The 22779-nt window shown below is 42.8% G+C and overlaps 1 protein-coding gene across 2 annotated transcripts in view; it reads left to right on the top strand.

The window, feature by feature from the left end:
* Positions 1-7186, top strand: part of RSF1 (remodeling and spacing factor 1) — a 98923-nt gene extending 91737 nt beyond the window's left edge. Inside the window, exons 15-16 of one of the 2 annotated variants that reach the window (XM_073612809.1) lie at positions 1445-1639; positions 5785-7186. In XM_073612809.1, the coding sequence (XP_073468910.1) occupies positions 1445-1639; positions 5785-6350 (761 nt within the window). In that variant the 3' untranslated portion in view covers positions 6351-7186. The remainder of the gene's footprint in view (positions 1-1444; positions 1640-5784) is intronic. The other variant, XM_073612810.1, reaches the window with a different exon arrangement.
* Positions 7187-22779: the final 15593 nt, after the last annotated feature.

Below are 22779 nucleotides of genomic sequence, written 5' to 3'. Positions count from 1 at the left end.
GATGCGGCATCTGTCCCCCACCGGTTCTGCAGTGAGAAATGAGCGATCAAACACTGCTTATCTCTCAGTTCTCCCCCTCCGCTCTGAGCAGGGAGCCATGGCTGTCCGTCACCGGCTCTCTGCAGTGCCAGGCTGTGGAGGGGGCGGGAGCCTCTCTGCGATTGGTTGAGCCAGCTGCTGGTCCAGGCATCTGGGTGGCTGAGGGATGACAGCGGACTTTAGCCCGCACTCGGCTAAAAATGGATAACAGGAGAGCAGACCGCGCTGCACTCCTATGACCTACAGGAAGAGTACTAAATCCAAATTCGCTTTGGCTATAATTTTTCCTTTAAGTAATTCCTTGCCAACCCATTAACCGCTTAAGCCCCAGAAGATTTTACCCCCTTCCTGACCAGAGCACTTTTTGCCATTCGGCACTGCGTTGCTTTAACTGACAATTGCGCGGTCGTGCGACATTGTACCCAAACAAAATTGACGTCCTTTCTTCCCCACAAATAGAGCTTTCTTTTGGTGGTATTTGATCATCTCTGCGGTTTTGCGCTTTTATTTTTTGCGCTATAAACAAAAAAAGAGTGACAATTATGAAAAACACACAGTATTTTGTACTTTTTGCTATAATAAAATATCCTCATTTAAAAAAAAAAAAATTTCTCCTCAGTTTAGGCCGATATGAATTCTTCTACATATTTTTGGTAATAAAAATCACAATAAGCGTATATTGATTGGTTTGCGCAAAAGTTATGGCGTCTACAAAATAGGGGATAGATTTATAGCATTTTTATTATTTTTAATTTTTTTTTTACTAGTAATGGCGGCGATCTGTTATTTTTATCGTGACTGCGACATTATGGCGGACACATCGGACAATTTTGACACATTTTTGGGACCATTGTCATTAATACAGCGATCAGTGCTATAAAAATGCATTGTTTACTGAAAAATTGTCACTGGCAGGGAAGGGGTTAACACTAGGGGGCGATCAAGGGGTTAATGTGTTCCCTAGTGTATGTTCTAAGTGAAGGTGGGATGGGACTGACTAGGGGAGACGACAGATCGCTGTTCATACTTTGTATGAACAGACGATCTGTCACTTCTCCCCTCAGAGAACTGGGATCTCTGTGTTTAGACACAGAGATCCCGGTTCTCGCTGTGTCACGAGCGATCGCGGGAGCCTGGCGGTCATCGAGACCGCCGGGCACTCGCATCGGCAGCGGGCGCACGCGTGCCTCTAGTTGTCGCCTAAGGAAGCGACGTAACATAACGTCGATTCGCCTGCCCGTGCAATTCTGCCGCAGTAAAACTGCGGCGGCTGGTCGGCAAGCAGTTAAGTAATTCCTTGCCAAGGCTTTACTTTGATAACCCATTAAAGACATTCAGGTGAGTGGTTGCTGTGGAGTCAGACTGTCACTGTAGTGTAACGGCTCTTTCCTTTTTTTCAACACAGAGACTGACAACAGCAGTGCTTACAGTGACGACTATCTGGAAACCAGGAGGAGGCGATCACGGAGGAATCAGAAGAGGCAAGTTAACTACAGAGAAGAATCCGAGAGCGATGGATCACAGAAAAGAGCTCGCCTTGGACGAGGGAAGGAGATGAGACGAGTACTTAAACGTCGATTCTCCAGCTCTGAAAGCAACGGTAAGTCGGCGGCCAACCAGCCGTAAGATGTTTGCTTTGGATGGTATTAGGAAGAAGCTTTCACTTTGAAATAACTTAGAAAAGCAGCCTGCTGCAATCCTTAGACCACATTGGCTTGGTCTTCTAATCACGTGGCTCCAATCTGGACTATACTTACACTAGCTTTTATCCGCAACAGCATTTTGTGCAGCTTAAGTGAGCCGTCAGAATATCGATCATATTCTGGAGTGTCAGAGCTTTGGACTCATAGCCACCCTCAACTGTTCTCCCTTTCTTCACCATCAACCACTACATCTTCCATCTTCTACTCCTACTGCCGGCAAAATCTGGAATATAGCAACTGATAGATGCTGTGAGTGCACAGGTGTACGAGTCACCAGCGGCAGCCTAAGTATTCTCTCTATTCTAAGTAGTGCTTGCAGCATGTTTTCCATTTAAACCTCACATCCAGGCTGGGCATCTTCCAGGGATAGAGAATAATGGCCACCTTTTCCACAAAAATAAAAAATGCACCCATATTTTCAGCAAAAAAAGAAATATGCATTTATTATTTTGTTTGTGAATGATCTCTCAAAGCATTGCAACAATGATTCGTGGATTGCGGTTGCAATGAGAGATTCTTGCAAATTCTTACTCTAGCTCAACGGTGGGGCGCTGTTCCTCCCACTGATGCCAATGGTGGGGCGCTGTTCCTCCCACTGATGCCATTGGTGGGGGGCGGTGTTCCTCCCACTGATGCCATTGGTGGGGGGCGGTGTTCCTCCCACTGATGCCAATGGTGGGGGGGGCGCTATTCCTCCCACTGATGCCAATGGTGGGGGGGGGGGCGCTATTCCTCCCACTGATGCCAATGGTGGGGGGGGCGCTATTCCTCCCACTGATGCCAATGGTGGGGGGGCGCTGTTCCTCCCACTGATGCCAATGGTGGGGGGGCGCTATTCCTCCCACTGATGCCAACGGTGGGGGGGCGCTATTCCTCCCACTGATGCCAATGGTGGGGGGGGGGCTATTCCTCCCACTGATGCCAACGGTGGGGGGGGGCTATTCCTCCCACTGATGCCAATGGTGGGGGGACGCTATTCCTCCCACTGATGCCAACCACTATCCATAAGTCCATGGCCATTCTCACTGATGCTGGGTCTGGGACATTTTCTATTCCCACTGGCAACAATCAGGCCGCCTTCCCAACCCCCAAGCCCCCCCTTAAAGTCTGAAGGACGGTAAAATGGCCCATTGTTTTGAACGTTTTTGAGACCTGCCTCCTTCAGAGTCCCACAAATACTAGTTGATCCTGCCAGCGAGGTACACCTAATTCAGCTTCCTTTGATGGGGTGCAGCGCAGTGATGCTGCACTATTCCTGAAATCTGAGCAGAGTTGTCACTCATGTAGGAGCTTTGCCTGGTTGCACTACAGTGGGATGAGAAGATGTTGCAGGCAGTATGGCTATCAGTATTGTCACTGCCAATTTGTAAGCCCTGTAGCTTATCGGTGAGCAACTGGTCACTCCTAATCTGCCCAGTGCTTTTTGGATTGGCAGCACTGTCTCTACTGCTTAAACCCTTCCCACTGTGAGCTGTGACTTGCAGAATCCTTTAGTTGAAATTTAATGCAAACAGGAAACAAGGAAAATCTGTGGGGGACAGCGCTGGAAATGGGGTAAGTATTGCAACAAGAGTTAAAGTGTTTGTAAACGTTCGTTTATTTTTAAATCACAAACATGTCTATACGCACCTGCTCTGTGTAATGACTTTGCGCTGTGCAGCCCTGATCCTCTTCCCCCATTGGCGCGTATCTGGCTTCTCCTCTTCCTCGGGTGCCCCCAAAGAAAGCTACTTTCCAGGGGGACACCCATGCAGGCTCACTTCCGAGTCCCGCTGCTGCATCCATTGACACAGACAGCGGGACTCTGCCCCGGCAGGGTGAGGTCCATAAAGACATGGATGAGCAAGTTTGGGGTGGTGGAACTTGACTGGCCTGCAGTCTTCTGACCTCAACCCGATAGAACACCTTTGGGATGAATTAGAGCGGAGATCCTGCGAGCCAGGACTACTCATCCAACATCAGTGCCTGACCTCACAAATGCTCTCCTAAACCTTGTGGACGGCCTTCTCGTAAGAGTTGAAGCTGTTATAGCTGCAAAGGGTGGGACAACTCAATATTGAACCCTACGGACTAAGACTGGAATGTCATTAAAGTTCTTATGTGTGTAAAGGTAGGTGTCCCAATATAGTGTATTTCATGTTTCAGATTTACAACCGCTTTAATTTAGAATGAATTGTGATTTTGCAGTTAACACGCATGCAAAAAGTGAAATACGTATGTTTAAGGCTTTACCTGCCAAAAAGGATATTAGTTAGTCTTTCCTGTCTTACACATACCTCTACTAGTTGGTAAAATTCCACCACTACTTCCTGACTAGTATACTTGTTTCCTGGGTCAGCTCACTGGACAGTGATAATGTTGCTGATATCACTGTTCAATAAGGAGATGAAGGTGGAGAGAAGGCACAGAAATCTGAAGTGCTGAACCAAAAAGATGAATTGGTTAAAATGGTTTGTTAACCTGAAAAAAAAATTGGATCCTGTTCCTTTAAAGGGATTGTAAAGTCTTGCTTTTTTTTTTTTTTAAAACCTCCTCTCTGCAGTTGATTTTGCACAGAGCAGCCTGTATCCTCCTTTTTCGGGTGTCTCTTTGCTGCTCCTGACCCCTCCCTCCTGTCGAGTGCCCCCACACCAAGCAGCTTGCTATGGGGGGGTCACCCGAACCGAGTCACAGCTCTTTGTGTGTCCATGCAGACACGGGCCCCACCCCCTATCTCTTCTGATTGGCTAAGTGACTTTGACAGCCACAGGAGCCAGTGGCGCCGCTGCTATCTCAGCCAATCAGGAGGAGAGTCCCGGATGGCTATGACACTCATGGACATCGCTGGAGAGAGATGGGGCTCAGGTAAGTAATTGGGGGGGGGGGGGGATGCATAGAAAAGCCTTCTGCCTTTAAAACTCCTCTAAAGCATGTTATACAGCACAGTGCTTGTGCTGTGTCATTTGGTCCCCTGTAACACCTGAAATACCTGGCTGATTCTGCCTGGCTATACCCTCCCCTATGTAAACTGACCACGGTATATTGTGGCTGCTGAGTCCTGTCACCGTGGTCAGTTTACGTACCTCTGTCATCCGCAGCGCTGCTCTCAGCTCTCATCTGTGCCTCCTGTGTCCTTCTCCCCCGTCCTCCTCCCCCTCCCCTCCCTCCCTTTCTGCTCGAACCTCCTTTTTTTCCGGGTTTTTTTCTTGAGTGCCCCCACAGCAAACTGCTCCATTCAGACACAGCTGCGGCTTGCCCCCCCTCTCTCTCTCTCTCTCTCTCTCTCTCTCTCTCTCTCTCTCTCTCTCTCTCTCTCTCTCTCTCTCTCTCTCTCTCTCTCTCTCTCTCTCTCTCTCTCTCTCTCTCTCTCTCTCTCCCCTCTCTCTCTCTCTCTCTCTCCCCCCCTCTCTCTCTCTCTCTCTCTCCCCCCCTCTCTCTCTCTCTCTCTCTCTCTCCCTCTCTCTCTCTCTCTCCCTCCCCCTCTCTCTCTCCCCCTCTCTCTCTCTCCCCCTCTCTCTCTCCCTCTCTCTCCCTCTCCCCCTCTCTCTCTCCCTCTCTCTCCCTCTCTCTCTCTCTCCCTCTCCCTCTCTCTCCCCCCCTCTCCCTCTCTCTCTCCCCCCCTCCCCCCCTCCTCTTTTTCTCTCTCTCTCCTCTTTTTATCTCTTTCTCCTTTCTCATTCTCTCTCCTCTTTTTTTTTTTTTTCTCCTTTTTCTCTCTCTCGCCTCCTTTTTCTCTCTCTCTCGCCTCCTTTTTCTCTCTCTCTCGCCTCCTTTTTCTCTCTCTCTCGCCTCCTTTTTCTTTCTCTCGCCTCCTTTTTCTTTCTCTCGCCTCCTTTTTCTCTCTCTCTCGCCTCCTTTTTCTCTCTCTCTCGCCTCCTTTTTCTCTCTCTCTCGCCTCCTTTTTCTCTCTCTCTCTCCTCCTTTTTCTCTCTATCGTAAAGTTAATAGTAGGCTATTGCCAGTGGGCTATTGACCTGTAGGAGTAAATGAGATCTGTCTTCCTTTGCTACATGCTTGTTCTCAATCAGCAACATAATTACCTTTTTTATGTTTTATCTTTCAGCAAGCGCCAAGTCTGGAGATTCTGAGGATGAAAAACCTAGAGATCTCAAAAAGAACTTGCTGAGAAAACGCATCCGAAGTTCAAACGACGAGCTGTCGGAGGAAGAGGCAGAGAAACCTATCCGAAAGCGTCTGAACCGCATCGAGACGGACGACGAGGATGAAGAAGCCGACGTCAAGCCCGTGGACAGCAGCGACAAGCCTCCCGAGGAGGAAAAGCCGCCCGCCACGAGCACCGTCCCGGAGAACACTAAGAAGCCTTGTTATCGGCTAGAGAGCGACGTGGACGAGGACTTTGAAACTGTTTCGAAAGACGGGAGCCCTCTGGACTACAGCTTGGTGGATTTGCCTTCTGCTAATGGACAAAGCCCTGGCAAAACTATCGAAACTTTAATCGGTAAACCAAGCGAAAAGAGTCAGACTTCTAAGGAGGCTACGGCTGCCGTTAGCCAGGCTCCCAACGGGACTGGGAGCGGGCAGGAAGCGGCCGTTCCGGAGGAGGACGAGGATGAACTCTTGAGAGTAACTGACCTTGTGGATTATGTCTGTAATAGCGAACAGTTATAAAAGAAACAAAAAAAAAAAAAAAAGTCCACCTCTTCCATATATTTTGTGCTAATTTATTCCACAGTAGCTCATACCAGCGGGCCAGTTATATGAAAAGCGGTTTTATTCTCGGGAAATATAAACCCACTTCACTTTGGATTTTATCTTTTCTAGAAGCGAACGTTTGACCAGTCCTGCAGTCTTTCTGTGAAGTGACAATGTTTTTGAACTCTCAAATAATATCTGTACATTTTTAAAGAAAAAAAAAGAAAAAAAAAAAAAAGAAATCATGTCTCTCATTTTGCATTTGTGGTCATGGGGTAATTTCACTGACTGAAACAATATTAATTGGTCTGAGAAGCGACAACAGACTATTTGTGGTTCTTGGGGAAGCTTGTGAATAGGGGTGGGGCCGGTGCAAAATGCATTCCAGATATTCCCCAAAAACTATAAAAAATTCAGTGTTTTTTTTTTGTTTTTTTGTTTTTTTATGGAGCTGAATCCAAGCAGAATAAAAATGGGGGAAGGGAGGGAAAAAGCACTTGATGCTTTTAGCTTTTTTTTTTTTTTCATATGAGATATATATTCTATTTAAATACTCAGTACTTAGGTTACGATAAACAGGCAGTTATAAATAAAATTTACCAACTACTTTACTATGCTTTTGTGCGTCTTAGCTATATATGGTTGGTCGCCCCATTTTTGTATACATAGTCTAGAATTCAGTGACCACAAGATGTATATTTAACCACTTCTGTGTCAGAAGGCCTAATTACACGTTATGTTGCAATTTGCTGCTGTAACTTCTAAAAGTTGATCCAGAAAAAGAAAATGGTTTCCACTTTTTGTTCTGAGGGTGTCGAGGTGCACGCGGGGGGTGGGGGGTTGGGGTGGTAACGCGTGTCGAAGATATTTTCTACTGATGTGCCACACAGTGTATTTACCTGTCTCTTCTGCCTTCTCATGTGATATTATAGACTTTATACTGGCACAAAACTGGATTTGTGAGGTCGTTCTTCCTGGTGCGTACTGTCTGTTACCGGTGCCCCATTACCTAGTGATGTGTTTTTATGTTTGCTGCTAGCGGGTCATGTGTCAGAAGTGCTTTCCCTTGTCTGAGGACCACTCTTTGATCTTTAGGCCACGTCCTAACAAGGGACCTCAACTGCAGATTAAGCTTCGGTTCTCCAGATTTCAGCAGATTCCGCTTTGATTCTCCAGATCTCAGCAGGTTCGGCTTCGGTTCTCCAGAATTCAGCAGATTCTGCTTCGGTTCTCCAGATCTCGGCAGATTCAGCTTTGGTTCTCCAGATCTCGGCAGATTCAGCTTTGGTTCTCCAGATCTCGGCAGATTCAACTTCGGTTCTCCAGATTTCAGCAGATTCAGCTTTGGTTCTCCAGATCCCTGCAGATTCAGCTTTGGTTCTCCAGATTTTAGCAGATTCAGGTTCGGTTCTCCAGGTTTCAGCAGATTCAGCTTCGGTTCTCCAGGTTTCAGCAGATTCAGCTTCGGTTCTCCAGGTTTCAGCAGATTCAGCTTTGGTTCTCCAGATCTCGGCAGATTCAGCTTTGGTTCTCCAGATCTTGGCAGATTCAGCTTTGGTTCTCCAGATCTCGGCAGATTCAGCTTTGGTTCTCCAGATCTCGGCAGATTCAGCTTTGGTTCTCCAGATCTCGGCAGGTTCAGCTTTGGTTCTCCAGATCTCGGCAGATTCAGCTTTGGTTCTCCAGACCTCGGCAGATTCAGCTTTGGTTCTCCAGATCTCGGCAGATTCAGCCCAGGCGTCACAGAATGGAATGTACTTCCAAGAGGTCTATTCAAATAGAGGCGGACTGAAAAGTGTTCACAGAAAATGCACAGTTGGTTAATTTGCACATGGGTGAGTGTATTTAAAAAAAAAAAAAAATAGGTATTTACTGTATTTGATATTTTATACAACACCTTTCTTCGTCACAATTGCATCAGGCCTCTTGATGCCAGCTTCGGGCACCTACATAAACTGACGTGTGCTTTGTAGGATGTAGCAAGGTCTATTTGTCTGGCTTCAGTCTGTCTCGCCACATGCACACTATATACAGTACCCAGGTACAAGGTCTTTAACATAAATAAAATATATATATATACCTGTAAGAGCAGAAGGGGAGAAGACAGGGCAATATGACATGATCCTTTAGGTGAATGGGCACTGTTAGCGGTGATAGGTTTGCTTTCAACATGTTCTAAAGTATTTTGGGCCCAAATCTATCGTCCTATGTAGTAGAATGGTCTCCTATAACACCCCCACCCCTACTCAAAATGTAAGGCTCAAAACTTTAAACAATCTGGTACATCAAGCTTTAACTGTTGATATAATAAGGGTTTTTTTTTAACATGGTAATAAAGCCAAAAGCATACATTTTAATATATTGTAGTTTACCAATTCCTAGATGGCTGCATATTGGTTTTGTTTTTCAGGCCTTTACATGGGATGGATTCCATTCCAATCAGCAGGGGATGATCTCACAGATCTCCTGCTGATCGGAGCAGAGCGGGTGGAGGACACATCCGTGTCCGCTCAGTTTCTGTAGAGCAAACGTGGACGGAGCCTGTTCTGCTGTATGGGTGGCACAAAAAAAAAGGGGGACTTCGCTGTCCATTTACACCCAACTACCCACTGATCTGTGCTGCCTAAACGGAAGAGGGCAGATCCCCTTCCTTTTATTTTAAGCAGGCCCGGAAATAGGCGGGTGTATACGGAAACAAGTCTGTTCATAGGGATGTATAGACTATCCGATCACAACTGCCTGAAAAACCTGACAGGGGCACCTGATTGTAGCGGCCGCGTGAAAGGGGCCTAAGGCTGGGTTCACACCTTGTATAACAAACGCTCCGACATTGGGAGCTCATGTCGCATCACGTGTGCAAATCAATGATTCCCTATGAGAGCCGTCTTAACTGGTCCGACTTTGAAAATGCTCCCTGCACTACTTTGGTCCGACTTCAGCCCATTGAATATCATTGGAGTCCTGACATCCGACATGGTGATTACAGCAGCAGTAAAAGGAATTTATCTCGCACTGAGTTTGTTTTGATTGGTCAAAGGACAAGTCAGACTATCTCAAAGTCGGAGCAAAATCTTATCTTGTTCATTCAAGTCGGATGGAAGTAGGACCGATGTAAGCAGGGCAAAGTAGGATGATAGTTTTACAACAGTCGTGTCGTATTGGTGTGAACCCAGCCTTATGGCCCGTACACACGATCCGAAATGTGGACGAAAAATACCACTTTCGATGCGATCGTATGATAATCAAATCGTTAGTACAGAGCTTTTGAGAGCCGATCACAACAGTTCATCTGATATTATTCGATCAGACAAGCACGAAAATGTTCCTCGTGCGATTTTTGTTTAGTCAGTACAGTTGTCCGAAAATACAATACAAATACACTACAACACACATCACTTCTGATTTTTTTGTTTTTTCTTTCTGTCGGAGAATTTTCGTGCCTTTAGTAACCTATTCAATTTCTACAATAAGCGAAAAAAGTCGGACGATCTGTCGTAAGATTTTCGGATCGTGTGTATGGGGCATAAGGCTTTCTTCCTTCTATTTCCATCTGGTGATCTGGCCAGTATGCCTGTTTTTTAAAAGAACAAGCTCTTACAGGGATGAGACAAGCCGTTCAACACTGACACGGATTGCTTACAATGACCAGCTTTTATTTATGTCAAACCTTTATACCAAAAGGGATTTAAAAAAAAAAAAAAATTGTAACTGATTAGAACGTATTAGCTGGAGTTTGGCTTCAATTTGTTAGTGTGTTTAAGCCTGGTCGTACATCTAATGCAGCGTACACACAAGTCCGGCGACAATCCGATCGTGTGTGGGCTTCATCGGACCTTCAGCTGACTTTTCCAGTCGAAAATCTGACGGATCTTAGATTTGAAACATGCTTCAAATCTTTCCAACGGACTCGAGTCCAGTCGAAAAATCTGCTCGTCTGTATGCTAGTCTGACGGACAAAAACCCACGCTAGGGCAGCTACTGGCTATCAACTTCCTTATTTTAGTCCGGTGTATGTCATCACGTACGAATCCGTCGGACTTTGGTGTGATCGTGTGTAGGCAAGTCCGTTCGTTCGGAAGTCTGACGAAAGCCCGCCGGAATGGCCGTCGGACTTTTGTTACTGAAAAGTTCACTCGTGTGTATGCGGCTTAACACTCCCCTTCCCCAAGACTGACAATGCTGCTGTCCAAATGTGAGCCCTGTGTTCCTTCATCCATAGTGGGGGGTGCTCTAAAACCAAGAAAACTGATACAGCCACTACATTTAAGGATTGCTAAGCTGCAATATATTACATTTCTGTTTTTTCATTTAAAGTGCAAGTAAACCCCCCTATCGTTTCCAGCCAAGGAAGCTGCCATCTTTGCCTCTGTTTAATCTACAACTGCCATGATGCTGTACATGTGATCAGTAATGACACTAGCCATTGGACGGTTTGACAGTTTGGTTGAGAGCACAACCAATGGGAGTGTTACATTTTCGGCACTTGCCAGAAATGAAACTGTTTTTTAAGGATTGGTTTACTTCCGCTTTAATCAGATCAGTTGACCGAACCCATACAAGAGTCCATACTGCTCCAGTCTGGGAGGTCATATCCCATATTAGGATGGTCTGGGAGGTCATATCGCGTATTGGGATGGTCTGGGAGGTCACATCGCATATTGGGATGGTCTGGGAGGTCACATCGCATATTGGGATGGTCTGGGAGGTCACATCGCATATTGGGATGGTCTGGGAGGTCACATCGCATATTGGGATGGTTTGGGAGGTCACATCGCATATTGGGATGGTTTGGGAGGTCACATCGCATATTGGGATGGTCTGGGAGGTCACATCGCATATTGGGATGGTCTGGGAGGTCACATCGCATATTGGGATGGTCTGGGAGGTCCTATCGCATATTGGCATGGTCTGGGAGGTCCTATCGCATATTGGGATGGTCTGGGAGGTCCTATCACATATTGGGATGCGCAGCTGTTTTTCCATTTGTTTTTAGGTTTGGTGCTAAATACTCATAAGGCTGTGTGGCTTTTCACATTTTGGAATGCATTGCTCCATCGGTCATTGCATTCACATCTGTGCTAAGTAGCGTGCCGAGGGGCAGGTGCATTATTTCATACTGTATTTGCCTTGTGCACATCAAGATGTGGGGCCCGGTCTAAAGGAAGGCGTCTCCCCAAAAACCTGTTCAAAACCTAATACCATGTTTAATGCCCCTTTTTAAAAAAGCTTGTTTGGGCCGACACTGCACTAATAAGTGCGCTTGCTGGGCGCACTTTTTGAACTGTATTTAGCCTCAGCTACATGTAGCACTGTGTTCTGGCAGTAGGACAATAACTTCGGCTCCAGAACACAATGGAGTCAGGCTGAGCTCCGCTTAGCCATTCACAGGAAGCTTTGTATTCTTTGAATAAAAAAAAAAAAACTTCCTCTGCTTGGCGGAGAGGCGGGTGGATGACATCACAATCTATGCCTTAACCAATTAGAGGAAGCTTTGTGTTCATCCATAGAATACAAAGCTTCCCATGAATAGAGGAGCAGCACTCAGGCCAAATATTTTGTTCCAGAAGTTGGACGGGAGATCTCCATCCCACTGTCGGAACACAACGCTGCACACTGTATAGCTGAGACTACATACAATTAATGCAGCATACCTACCTATCCAGCCTACCATCTCATCAAAAAATGAATACGACCTGGAAATCTTAATTATATAGTCCTGGTTAGAGAATGCAATAGGAGGATTCTTAGTCTTCTACAAAATGGAAAATTGTATCAAGTACTTACCGTAATTTTCCTTTCCTGGCGCTGATCCATGGCAGCATACGTGTGGCAGTATGCTACCATGTTGACGCCAGGAAGACAGAAAATTATATCAAATACTTACCGCAGTTTTCTTTTCCTGAGGCCAATGGCAGCACACTACCACATGTATGCTGCCATGTTGTCACTAGGAAAAACTGTTGTATACTACAGAGATCTGCTGGGTGGTCTCCCAGTGAATAAGAGAAAATAAAGCGGAACTTCAATCTCTTAATCAAAATTGGTTGTTTTTAATCTTCATGCTGCTAGCATTAGTAAATAGATAGATAGTATATCATATTTTACTTGTTTAATTTGTTTCTTTTTACATTTCTTTAGTTACTTCCTGGTCTCTGGCCTAGGCAGATGTCATACGTCCCAGAAGCCTTCAGGAGGGGTTTTCTCAGCTAAACACACCCTCCTGCCTGCATGCCTGAGCTAAGGGCAGATTCCAGGAAGTAAATACTGCATGATTCATCTGCCCTTACTCAAAATGGCCGTGACTAGAAATGCCAGATGGAGGGGGTGGGGTGATTTCTCGGCAAAATAATTCATGGGCAGATGGATGGGAGAATTTTGCATTAAATATTAAAAATGGGATAAATATCATTTTTGGTTTGTGACGCTTGGATAGAGTTTCAGTCTGCTTTAAGTTCCATGTTCAAGTCTTGTATAGAAGGCCCTGTGTCTGTCTAAGAGGTACAGCCTATTTAAATCTGGATCAATGATTCTCGGTGGCAGTACTGAAAAGTATTTGCTTCAAATTGAAGAGGGTACATAGAAACCAGTTCCAATATCTGTTCTTTGGTAGTCTGTAGATTATTTTTAGCAATCATTTAGTGGCATGTCGCCTTCAAGTGCTCATTTATCCTACTATCGTTTTTATTGTTTTTTTTTTCTCTTCATAAACTTTATTTAAAACTTTGTTTTAGGCCATATATAAATCAAAATATGGACCCTTTGATGTATGTTAGAATGAAGGGGGAATTAAAATGCGTCTTTGTCATTCATTCTCATAATGAGCAATTTGTATTTGTTTTTTGTTTTTTTTACATTGTTTCTGTCAAACACAATACATCCTTTATCATTAAATGTTTAAAACTAAGCCAAGCACTTCTATAGCAAAGCTTTGTGTTGCACTTGTTTTTCTCATTAAAGTGGAACTAAATGCTCTAAATCAACATTAACTATTTTTAATTCTTATACTGTTAGCGTTAGTAAATAGGAAGGTATATTATGTTTACTAGTTTTAAACCTTTTTCTTCCTGGTTCCTAGCCTAGGCCAAAATAATGTCATACATCCCAGGAGTCTCCATGGACATTTTTTTTTTCTTTCAGCTGGGGGGGGCTTTCTCAGCTAAGCACACCCTCATGCCTAAACTAAGGGCAGATGGATTCCAGGAAGTACACACTACATGAATCCTCTGCCCTTACTCAAAATGGCTGCAATTAGGAAAGCTGTGGGAGGGGGTTATGTTCAAAGTGATTTCCCAACAAAATTAAGCATGAATGGGTGGGTTAATTGCATAGTGTTTTCAGTTTGTGGTGCTCGGATACAGTTTAGTTCTGCTTTAACTTCCCCCCTTTCCCTACCACACCCGGCCTATAGCAGAATGACAGCCGGGACGGGGGTTTAATTGTTCTGAGTGTACGTCTTACAGCGTCCCTCCAGAAAAAGCTGCTCGTGCGCGCCCCTGGGGCACGCAGCACTGCGATCGGTGGGGCGGTGTATATGTCGGACACACAGCATCTCCAATCTCGGTAAAGAGCCTATGAGCAATATAGGGTAAAAAAAAGAGAGCAAATAGATTTCGAACTGTACAGGCCAGACAAGGAGCTTAATATTTTGTAAAAATATACAGTTTAGTAGGTAGCAATAGTTAACTTTATTGTATACAATCATACTCTGAAATTTGAGTGCTGATACAGGAGTAGATCCTAATGTGCCTACAGTTTAATAGGTAAAAATAGTTAAAAGATCATACAATATGTACAGTGCTCAGCATAAAAGTGTACACCCCTTTTGAAAAGTACGATTTTAATCAATATCTTAATGAACGCAAGAACCATTTCTAAAATTTTGACAAAACTGAGTTTTATAGAACAATTGTTAAGCTCCATTACATGAAAGTAAGGTTGATAATATAACTTGGATTACAAAATCTTTAGTTTTACTCAAATTAGTAGTAAAATGAATACATCCCACAACAAAAACAATAACGTCTAGTATTTTGTATGATCTCCATGATTTCTAAGGACCGCATGGAATGAACAAGTTGGTGACATATTGCAAAGCTTTACTTATCAGTCAAAATACTGAAGCAAAAGTGATACAAAAATTTTACAAAGATGGAACTACAACCATCTCACAGAGACGTCCAGGCCGTCCACGGCAGTTAACACCTCGACAGGAGCGTCTACTGCTGAGGAGGGTTGAAGAGATCCGCCATGCAAGTTCACTGCAGTTAGCTAAAGAAATAGAAAGCCAAACTCGGGTGATTGTTTCCCGTGACACAATACACACTGCAGAGGAATGGCATGCATGGGTGTCGTTCATGAAGGAAGCCTCTCCTAAAGGCCATGCACAAAGAAAGCCCACCTAGAATTTGCTAGGGCCCATGCTGAAAAAGAATACTACTGGGACTCTGGAGTGATGAGACCAAGATAAATGTTTTTTTTTTTTTTTTTTTTTAGAACTGATGGTTACAAAACTGTGTGGCATCGCAACGGTAGGAGTACAAAGAAGAATGTATGGTGTCTACAGTGAAACATGGTGGTGGCATTGTCCTTCTGTGGGGCTGCATAAGTGCTGCTGGTGTCGGGGAGCTGCATTTCACAGATGTACAGCTCTATATTAAAATAGAAGATGCTACCATCACTCTGTGCACTTGGTGGTCGTTCACTTTTCCAGCATGACAATGATCTAAAACACACATCTAAGGCTACTGTTGCATTTCTGAAGAAGAACAGGGTGGCAGCTATTCAGTGGCCAAGTATGTCTTCTGATCTGAACACCTATGGGGAATTCTGAAGAGGACTTGAGCATCACTCTCTATCCAGCTTCTAAAAGGTCATGCTTGAAGAATGGAGAAAGATGGACTTTGCTGATCTTCTTGTAGCCTTCACCTTTCTTCTGTAAAAAAATGATTTTCTTTCTCGGGCCTTGTGCCATTTCTCCTCCATGTGGTGCCTTTGCTGACAGCATGAAATGAGAAGAAGTTTTCTTTAAAGTAACACCCTTATATAAACAACTGTCTGCTGGACACCTGTTTATTGAATTATTAGACTCACCTGTATTTCAATTCTTGTTAATTAGAATTTTGTTGTGTAAAATTTAGCTTTGCTCCTAAGACATTAATTGGGGTGTATTCATTTTTGCAACAAGGTCTTGAATGAATTTCTTAGGAAATATACTTTTTCGTATGTGCAAATGAACAAATCTTGGTTACAGTCAATGGCCCGCATTTGTGGGAGTATTTTCTAGTATAGTGTAACATAGAAAATGTCGATTCTGAAAGGAAAGTAAAGGTTTTCTGACAAATCTGTTGGGGTGTACTCATTTATGCTAAGGACTGTATGTATCTAAATGAGTAAAACCAAACTGCTGTAAGATTCATTATATACAATCATACACCGTAATTTGATACAGTAGATCTTCATGTGTTGACACATTTCGCCAGATATGCTTCATCGGGGCTCATGAAAAACATCTAGCACTCGCCTGAAGAAAAACAACATTGTTTACAATGTATTGTACAAAGTGACACCAGCACCAAAGAACTCCATGGGTGGGTGCTAGAGCATCAAGAACACTTACAGGGGAGCTGTCTACCTTCCAGGATCACTAAATATCAATAGAATGACAATATATGTGACATGCATCATACAAATGCTAATTAATATAGAGTGTACTCAAGGTTACATATACCTACTTGGAATCTGTGTGTGAGTTGTGCTCATTAGTTTACATACCCTGGCAGAATTTATGATTTCTTAGCCATTTTTCTGAGAATATGAATAACACAAAAACTTTTCTTTCACTCATGGTTAGTGTTTGGCTGAAGCCATTTATTATCAATCAACTGTGTTTACTCTTTTTAAATCATATTCACAACAGAAACTACCCAAATGACCCTGATCAAACGTTTACATACCCTGGTGATTTTGGCCTGATAACATGCACACAAGTTGACCCAAAGGGGTTTAAATGGCTATTAAAGGTAACCATCCTCACCTGTGATCTGTTTGCTTGTAATTCGTGTATGTGTATAAAAACAATGAGCTTCTGGACTCCTGATAGACCCTTGCATCTTTCATCCAGTGCTGCACTGACGTTTCTGGATTCTGAGTCATGGGGAAAGCAAAAGAATTGTCAAAGGATCTGTGGGGAAAGGTAGTTGAACTGTATAAAACAGGAAAAGGATATAAAAAGTTATCCAAGGAATTGAGAATGCCAATCAGCAGTGTTCAAACTCTAATCAAGCAGTGGAAAATGAGGGGTTCTGTTGATACCAAACCACGGTCAGGTAGACCAACTAAAATTTCAGCCACAACTGCCAGAAAAATTGTTTGGGATGCAAAGAAAAACCCACAAATAATTTCAGGTGAAATACAGGACTCTGAAAACATGTGCTGTGGCTGTTTCAAGATGCACAATAAGGTGGCACTTGAAGAAAGATGGGCTGCATGGTCGAGTCACTAGAAGAAAACCATTACTACACAAATGCCACAAAGTATCCCGCTTACAATACACCAAACAGCACAGAGACAAGCCTCAAACCTTCTGGCACAAAGTCATTTGGAGTGATGAGACCAAAATTTAGCTTTTTGGCCACAACCATAAATGCTACATTTGGAGAGGAGTCAACAAGGCCTATGATGAAAGGTACACACCATTCCTACTGGGAAACATAGAGGTGGATCGCTGATGTTTTGGGGATGTGTGAGCTACAAAGGCACAGGAAATTTGGTCAAAGTTGATGGCAAGATGAATGCAGTATGTTATCAAAAAATACTGGAGAAGCTTTTGCATTCATCAGCCAGGAAGCTGCACATGGGACGTACTTGGACATTCCAACATGACAATGATCCAAAACACAAGGCCAAGTCGACCTGTCATTGGCTACAGCAGAATAAAGTGAAGGTTCTGGAGTGGCCATCTCAGTCTCCTGACCTCAATATCATTGAGCCACTCTGGGGAGATCTCAAACGTGCAGTTCATGCAAGACAGCCCAAGAATTTACAGGAGCTGGAGGCTTTTTACCAAGAGGAATGGGCAGCTTTACCATCTGAGAAGATAAAGAGCCTCATCCACAAATACCACAAAAGACTTCAAGCTGTCATTGATGTTAAGGGGGCAATACACGGTATTAAGACCTGGGGTATGTAAACTTTTGATCAGGGTCATTTGGGTAGTTTCTGTTGTGATTATGATTTTAAAAAATGCAGTGGATTGATAATAAATGGCTTCAGCCAAACACTAACCATGAGTGAAAGAAATGTTTTTGTGTTATTCATATTCTCTGAAAAATGGCCAAGAAATCAGACTCTGCAAGGATATGTTTTTATGAGCACATCTGTGTATATGTGTGTGTGTGTATATATATATATATATATGTGTGTGTATATATATATATATAATTTTTTTTTTATTATGAGTATGACATAGACTCTTTACCATGTGATCAGCTGTGTCCAATCATAGCTGATCATAGTGTAAATAGCAAATACCGGTTATCGGCTTTCCTCTGCTCACTCTGACAGCGCATGAGGAGAGGAAAGCCGATAAGCAGCTTTCCTTACAGGGGGGATCTGCACTAATAATCAGTGCAATCATTATCAGTGCAGCCCAATCGTGATGCCTATCAGTGCCTGTCAGTGAAGCCTCATCAGTGAAGGAGAAAAATTACTTAATTACAAAATGTTATAACAGAAACTTAGAAAAAACTTTTTTTTTTTTCATAACTTTTGGTCTTTCTTCGTATGTTTAGCAAAGAAAAAAAAATACCCAGTGGTAGTTAAATACCACCAAAAGAAAGCTCTAGCTCTCTAAAAAAAAAAATGATAAAAATGTATTTTGGGTACAACATTGTATGGCCGTGCATTTGTCATTCAAAGTGCGACAGCGCTTAAAGCTGAAAAATTGGCCTGGGCAGGAAGGGGGTAAAAGTGCCCGGTATTGAAGTGGTTAAGGAAGAAAATAGGATCGCTAGGTTTTCTAAGTTTATTCACGCAATCAAATGTAGGCAGTCTTCAAATAAACTCACGTGCCTGATGAGGTGGCTCCCAACATAAACGAGCCTCCTTCATTGGGGTGCCAGAAAATGAATCCAAAGATATACAAGTGAGCACCAAACCGTAAGCTGAAAGAGTCCAAGAAAATGTTAACAGTTCACAATTGGAACATAAAAGTAGCCAACACATTTTTTTTTGGGGGGGGGGGGCGCAACACTCCCCCTTCATCAGGGCGTGTTGTATAAGCTTTATAAAGACTAAAATGAATCTATAGCCACATAGGATTTATATTCTCTCTGAACTGATTGTGATGCAAGTGGTGACCATTAACACCGCATCCCAGAGGATTAAAATGTACTCAGTTAAAACCCTTAATTGATATGGGACTTTCAAGATGTCTTAAAATTCCCATACCAATAAAGGGATTTGGCAGACTATATTCAATTTGGGAAAATCTCCTTTATGACTGTCGAAACACAACGTAGTCAGTGACTTCCACTCGTTTGATTGTTTCTTGCAGCCCTAAGGGAAAGCTTTTCACCATATTGAATATAGAACCTGGCACAAACTACAACTGTCAATAATAGCATCCCCAACCGCCCTCTAAATGTGTCATAGCAGTTATCAGAGGGGACTATGGTGTCCCAATCTGGGCCCTAAAGAAGGGGGAGTGTTGTGACTTCTGAAAGGCTTTTTTTTTTAAAGTTTTATGGTTGAATTGTGAAATAAAATCTTAGGTTCTTTCACCTTTTGATCTGTATATAAATATCTGTCTGTCTTATTAAAGTGATATTAAACACACACTGTTTAATTTACATTATTCCTCCAATTTCAGTATATGGATAATAAAACTGTAATTATTTTAATTAAAAATATAAGAAACATCTAAGTACCTTTTTCTAGACATGTGCACTGCCAAAAAATGTGTTCGTTTTCGTTAAACTCGTTTTGTTTTTCTTTTCGTTTTTCGGGTCATTCGTTATGATCGCAATTTGTACGTTCAGAAATTCGTACATTCACACATTTGTACATTCGGAAATTCATACATTCGGAAATTTGAAAATTTGTATATACGTAAATTCGTACATTTGTAAATGAGAAAATTCGGAAATTCAAAATTTGAAAATCCAAAAACCCGAAAATTCGAAAATCTGAAATAGTAACTAACTATTAAATTCTAGGTATTGTAATTTCCTTTTAAATTTGGCTGTTAGTGAACGTAACAAATACGAATTTATCCGAAGTTAGGAATTATCTGAAATAACGAATGCTGCATCTAAACAAAGGGAGCGGAACAAATTCATAAATAATAATAATAAAAAGTTTTTATTATTTATTATTATTAATTTATTACGCTCCATTCGTTTGGATACGGCATTCGTTATTTCAGATAATTCGTAACTTCGGATAAATTTGTATGTGTTACGTTCACTAACAGCCAAATTTGAAAAGAAATTACAATACCTAGAATTTAATAGTTAAGTTGTTATTAGTTAATTATTATTTCAGATTTCCGAATTTACAAATTTCCGAATTCACGAATGTACGCATTTACGAATGCACAAATGTACAAATTTTAGAATTTACGAATATTCGGGAAAATTTGTTAAACAGGTTTTCGTTAATTCGGATATTTCCGAATTAACGAATTTGTTGAAATTCGTTAAACCAATTCGGAACTAAACGAATTGCACATGTCTACCTTTTTCCTAATCGATATACAGCTGCCACATGACCCAGCTCTTTCCCAGCCTGCTGGAGGAGCTTCTCTAGTCCTCTGCTGCTGGTCACATGTTCAGAAAAACAAAACTGTCTTTGGGATACAGAGTAAAATTAAATAATATCAATAGACTGGTTTAAATTGTCATACAATAATCTGTATTTGAAATTAAATCTTTATTATTTTTGTCAATAACATGGTGTGGGCGGATTTCTGCCAGTCACAGGACGTGTCACGACCCTCTGGCCTGTGTGTTAGAATAACAGGGAGATGAAGCCTCCATCAATCTACATGTAATATCCCAGCCCCATTGTGTTTAACTGGTTAGTGGGCATGGAGGAGGAGGAAGGGAGTGGGCTGTCATTTACCACTGTGTATTCGCCCACAAGTGTGACTCTATAGTCACAGGGGATGCTCAGATGTGATAGGGAGGAAATGTTGAGGGTAGAAATACACTGAAAACTGAGCATGTGCAGAGCTGCCAATACTGCTCTGCAAAATCCCCAACTGCACTGGGGACATGGACAGAAGGGGTAGACAGAACAGCAGGATCAACCAGTTTTTTTTTGTTTTTTTTCAGAATACAGAAAATGAATCCCATAGTGACTGTGTGAGTATGTGAGCATAGTGAGTATGAGCAGCATGTAATATAGCATTTATTGATCGTTTTTAGTGATGTGGGCGAATAGAGATCATTATCTCAAGTTCCTTCCCTTAGTAGGAAACCTGTAGAATAACCTTCAGATGAGATGAGCTCCAAATTATATTTATTATAATTAATTACGTGAGAGTACCAGCTTATATATGATTACACCAACACATGAGCTCTTATCTATGATATCTATGGCAAACACATGGCATACAAATGGCAATTTACCCACTGACATATTACCATCATTCAAATTACCCATTAGCCAAATAAACAGTAAAGTCCCCTTGAGTTGTTAGTCCCAACTATGTATGTTATGCAAGGTTGTTTATTACACAAGCTAAGGCAGCCAGCTTAGCTCCATTTACATAAATAGGAGAATGCAACCATTAATTAACCACTTGCCGACCAGCCGCCGTCATTATACGGCGGTAGGTTGGCTTGCTCCCGCAAATCACCATACTGGTACGTCGGCTCCTTTAAGAGCCATAGCAGGCACACACCCACTGCCCGGCGGGGGACACGATGTGTGTGGCCGATGTCCGCGATGTCCGCCTGCCACCCGCGATTACGGGCACGAGAGCCAGAATGGGGATTTGTGTGTTTAACTACTAGCTGACCAGTGCATGACGATTCATGTCGGCACAATGGCACAGCTGGGCAAATGGGCGTACAGGTACGTCCCCTTTAAATTGCGGCATTGTGGGCATGCGCGCGCCCCACTGCGTACTCCTTGACCGTGCCCACAGGTTCCGCAGACTCGTCAGCCAGGGGCCCGCAATCCTGTCACAGAGTGGAAGAACAAGGCATTTCCCTGTTCTGCCTAGTGACATGACTGGGATCTACTGCTCCCTGTGATCGGGAGCAGTGATTGCTGTCATGTCAGACAAAAACTAAAAAACTGTTGGCTATTCAGATTCCCCCCCCCCCAAAAAATGCTATGTCTTTTGTATCGAAAAGTGTGTGGATCGACATGTTTCGCCTTTTTAGAGGACTGCCTCAGGATCCGCTCCACTTCAGTATTTTATGCTCTTATAGCTGATAAACAATGCACACAGTATATTAGTTCCATAATAAAGAGATACAACTACAATAGCATATATAACAACACCAAAAAGAATCATATCATGTATCCAAAAAAAAAAATCACCATATCTTTTGACATAGTAAAAGTCTATAATTGTGAGGTTTTGGAAAGAAAAGAAAAAAAGGGGGGGGAGGGCACCAAAACATTCTGTGCCCCTTTGATTTAGTACCACCCTACCCTCTAAACCTGAACTATATGGAGAATAATAGGAGGTCAGCATATTGGGGGGACATAAGGCAAGAGACCCGAAGGAACCTGGGTGTGCTGTGTATTTTACAATGAAGTAGTATTTTTTTTCCCCTCGATTAAGGTATAAACACATGCAATGATTGGCTTTCAGGAAGATAAACCTGTGCTCCATTTTGAACTTTTAGAAGTAATTGTTCTGCCTAAGAGCAGACACCAAAAGATATCTGCAATTTAATTTAGTAGTCAGAAAACATATTCTGTGCCCCCTCTGATTTACAGTGGGGACGGAAAGTTTTCAGACCTCCTTAAATGTTTCACTCTTTGTTATATTGCAGCCATTTGCTAAAATCATTTAAGTTCATTTTTTTCCTCATTATTGTACACACAGCACCCCATATTGACAGAAAAACACAGAATTGCTGACATTTTTGCAGATTTATTAAAAAAGAAAAACTGAAATATCACATGGTCCTAAGTATTCAGACCCTTTGCTCAGTATTTAGTAGAAGCACCCTTTTGATCTAATACAGCCATGAGTATTTTTGTGAAAGATGCAACAAGTTTTTCACACCTGGATTTGGGGATCCTCTGCCATTCCTCCTTGCAGATCCTCTCCAGTTCTGTCAGGTTGGATGGTAAACGTTGGTGGACAGTCATTTTTAGGTCTCTCCAGAGATGCTCAATTGGGTTTAAGTCAGGGCTCTGGCTGGGCCATTCAAGAACAGTC

The sequence above is a fragment of the Aquarana catesbeiana genome, linkage group LG02, assembly GCF_042186555.1.
Source record: "Aquarana catesbeiana isolate 2022-GZ linkage group LG02, ASM4218655v1, whole genome shotgun sequence".
NCBI lineage: Eukaryota > Metazoa > Chordata > Amphibia > Anura > Ranidae > Aquarana > Aquarana catesbeiana.
This window is presented reverse-complemented; position numbering and strand designations above follow the sequence as displayed.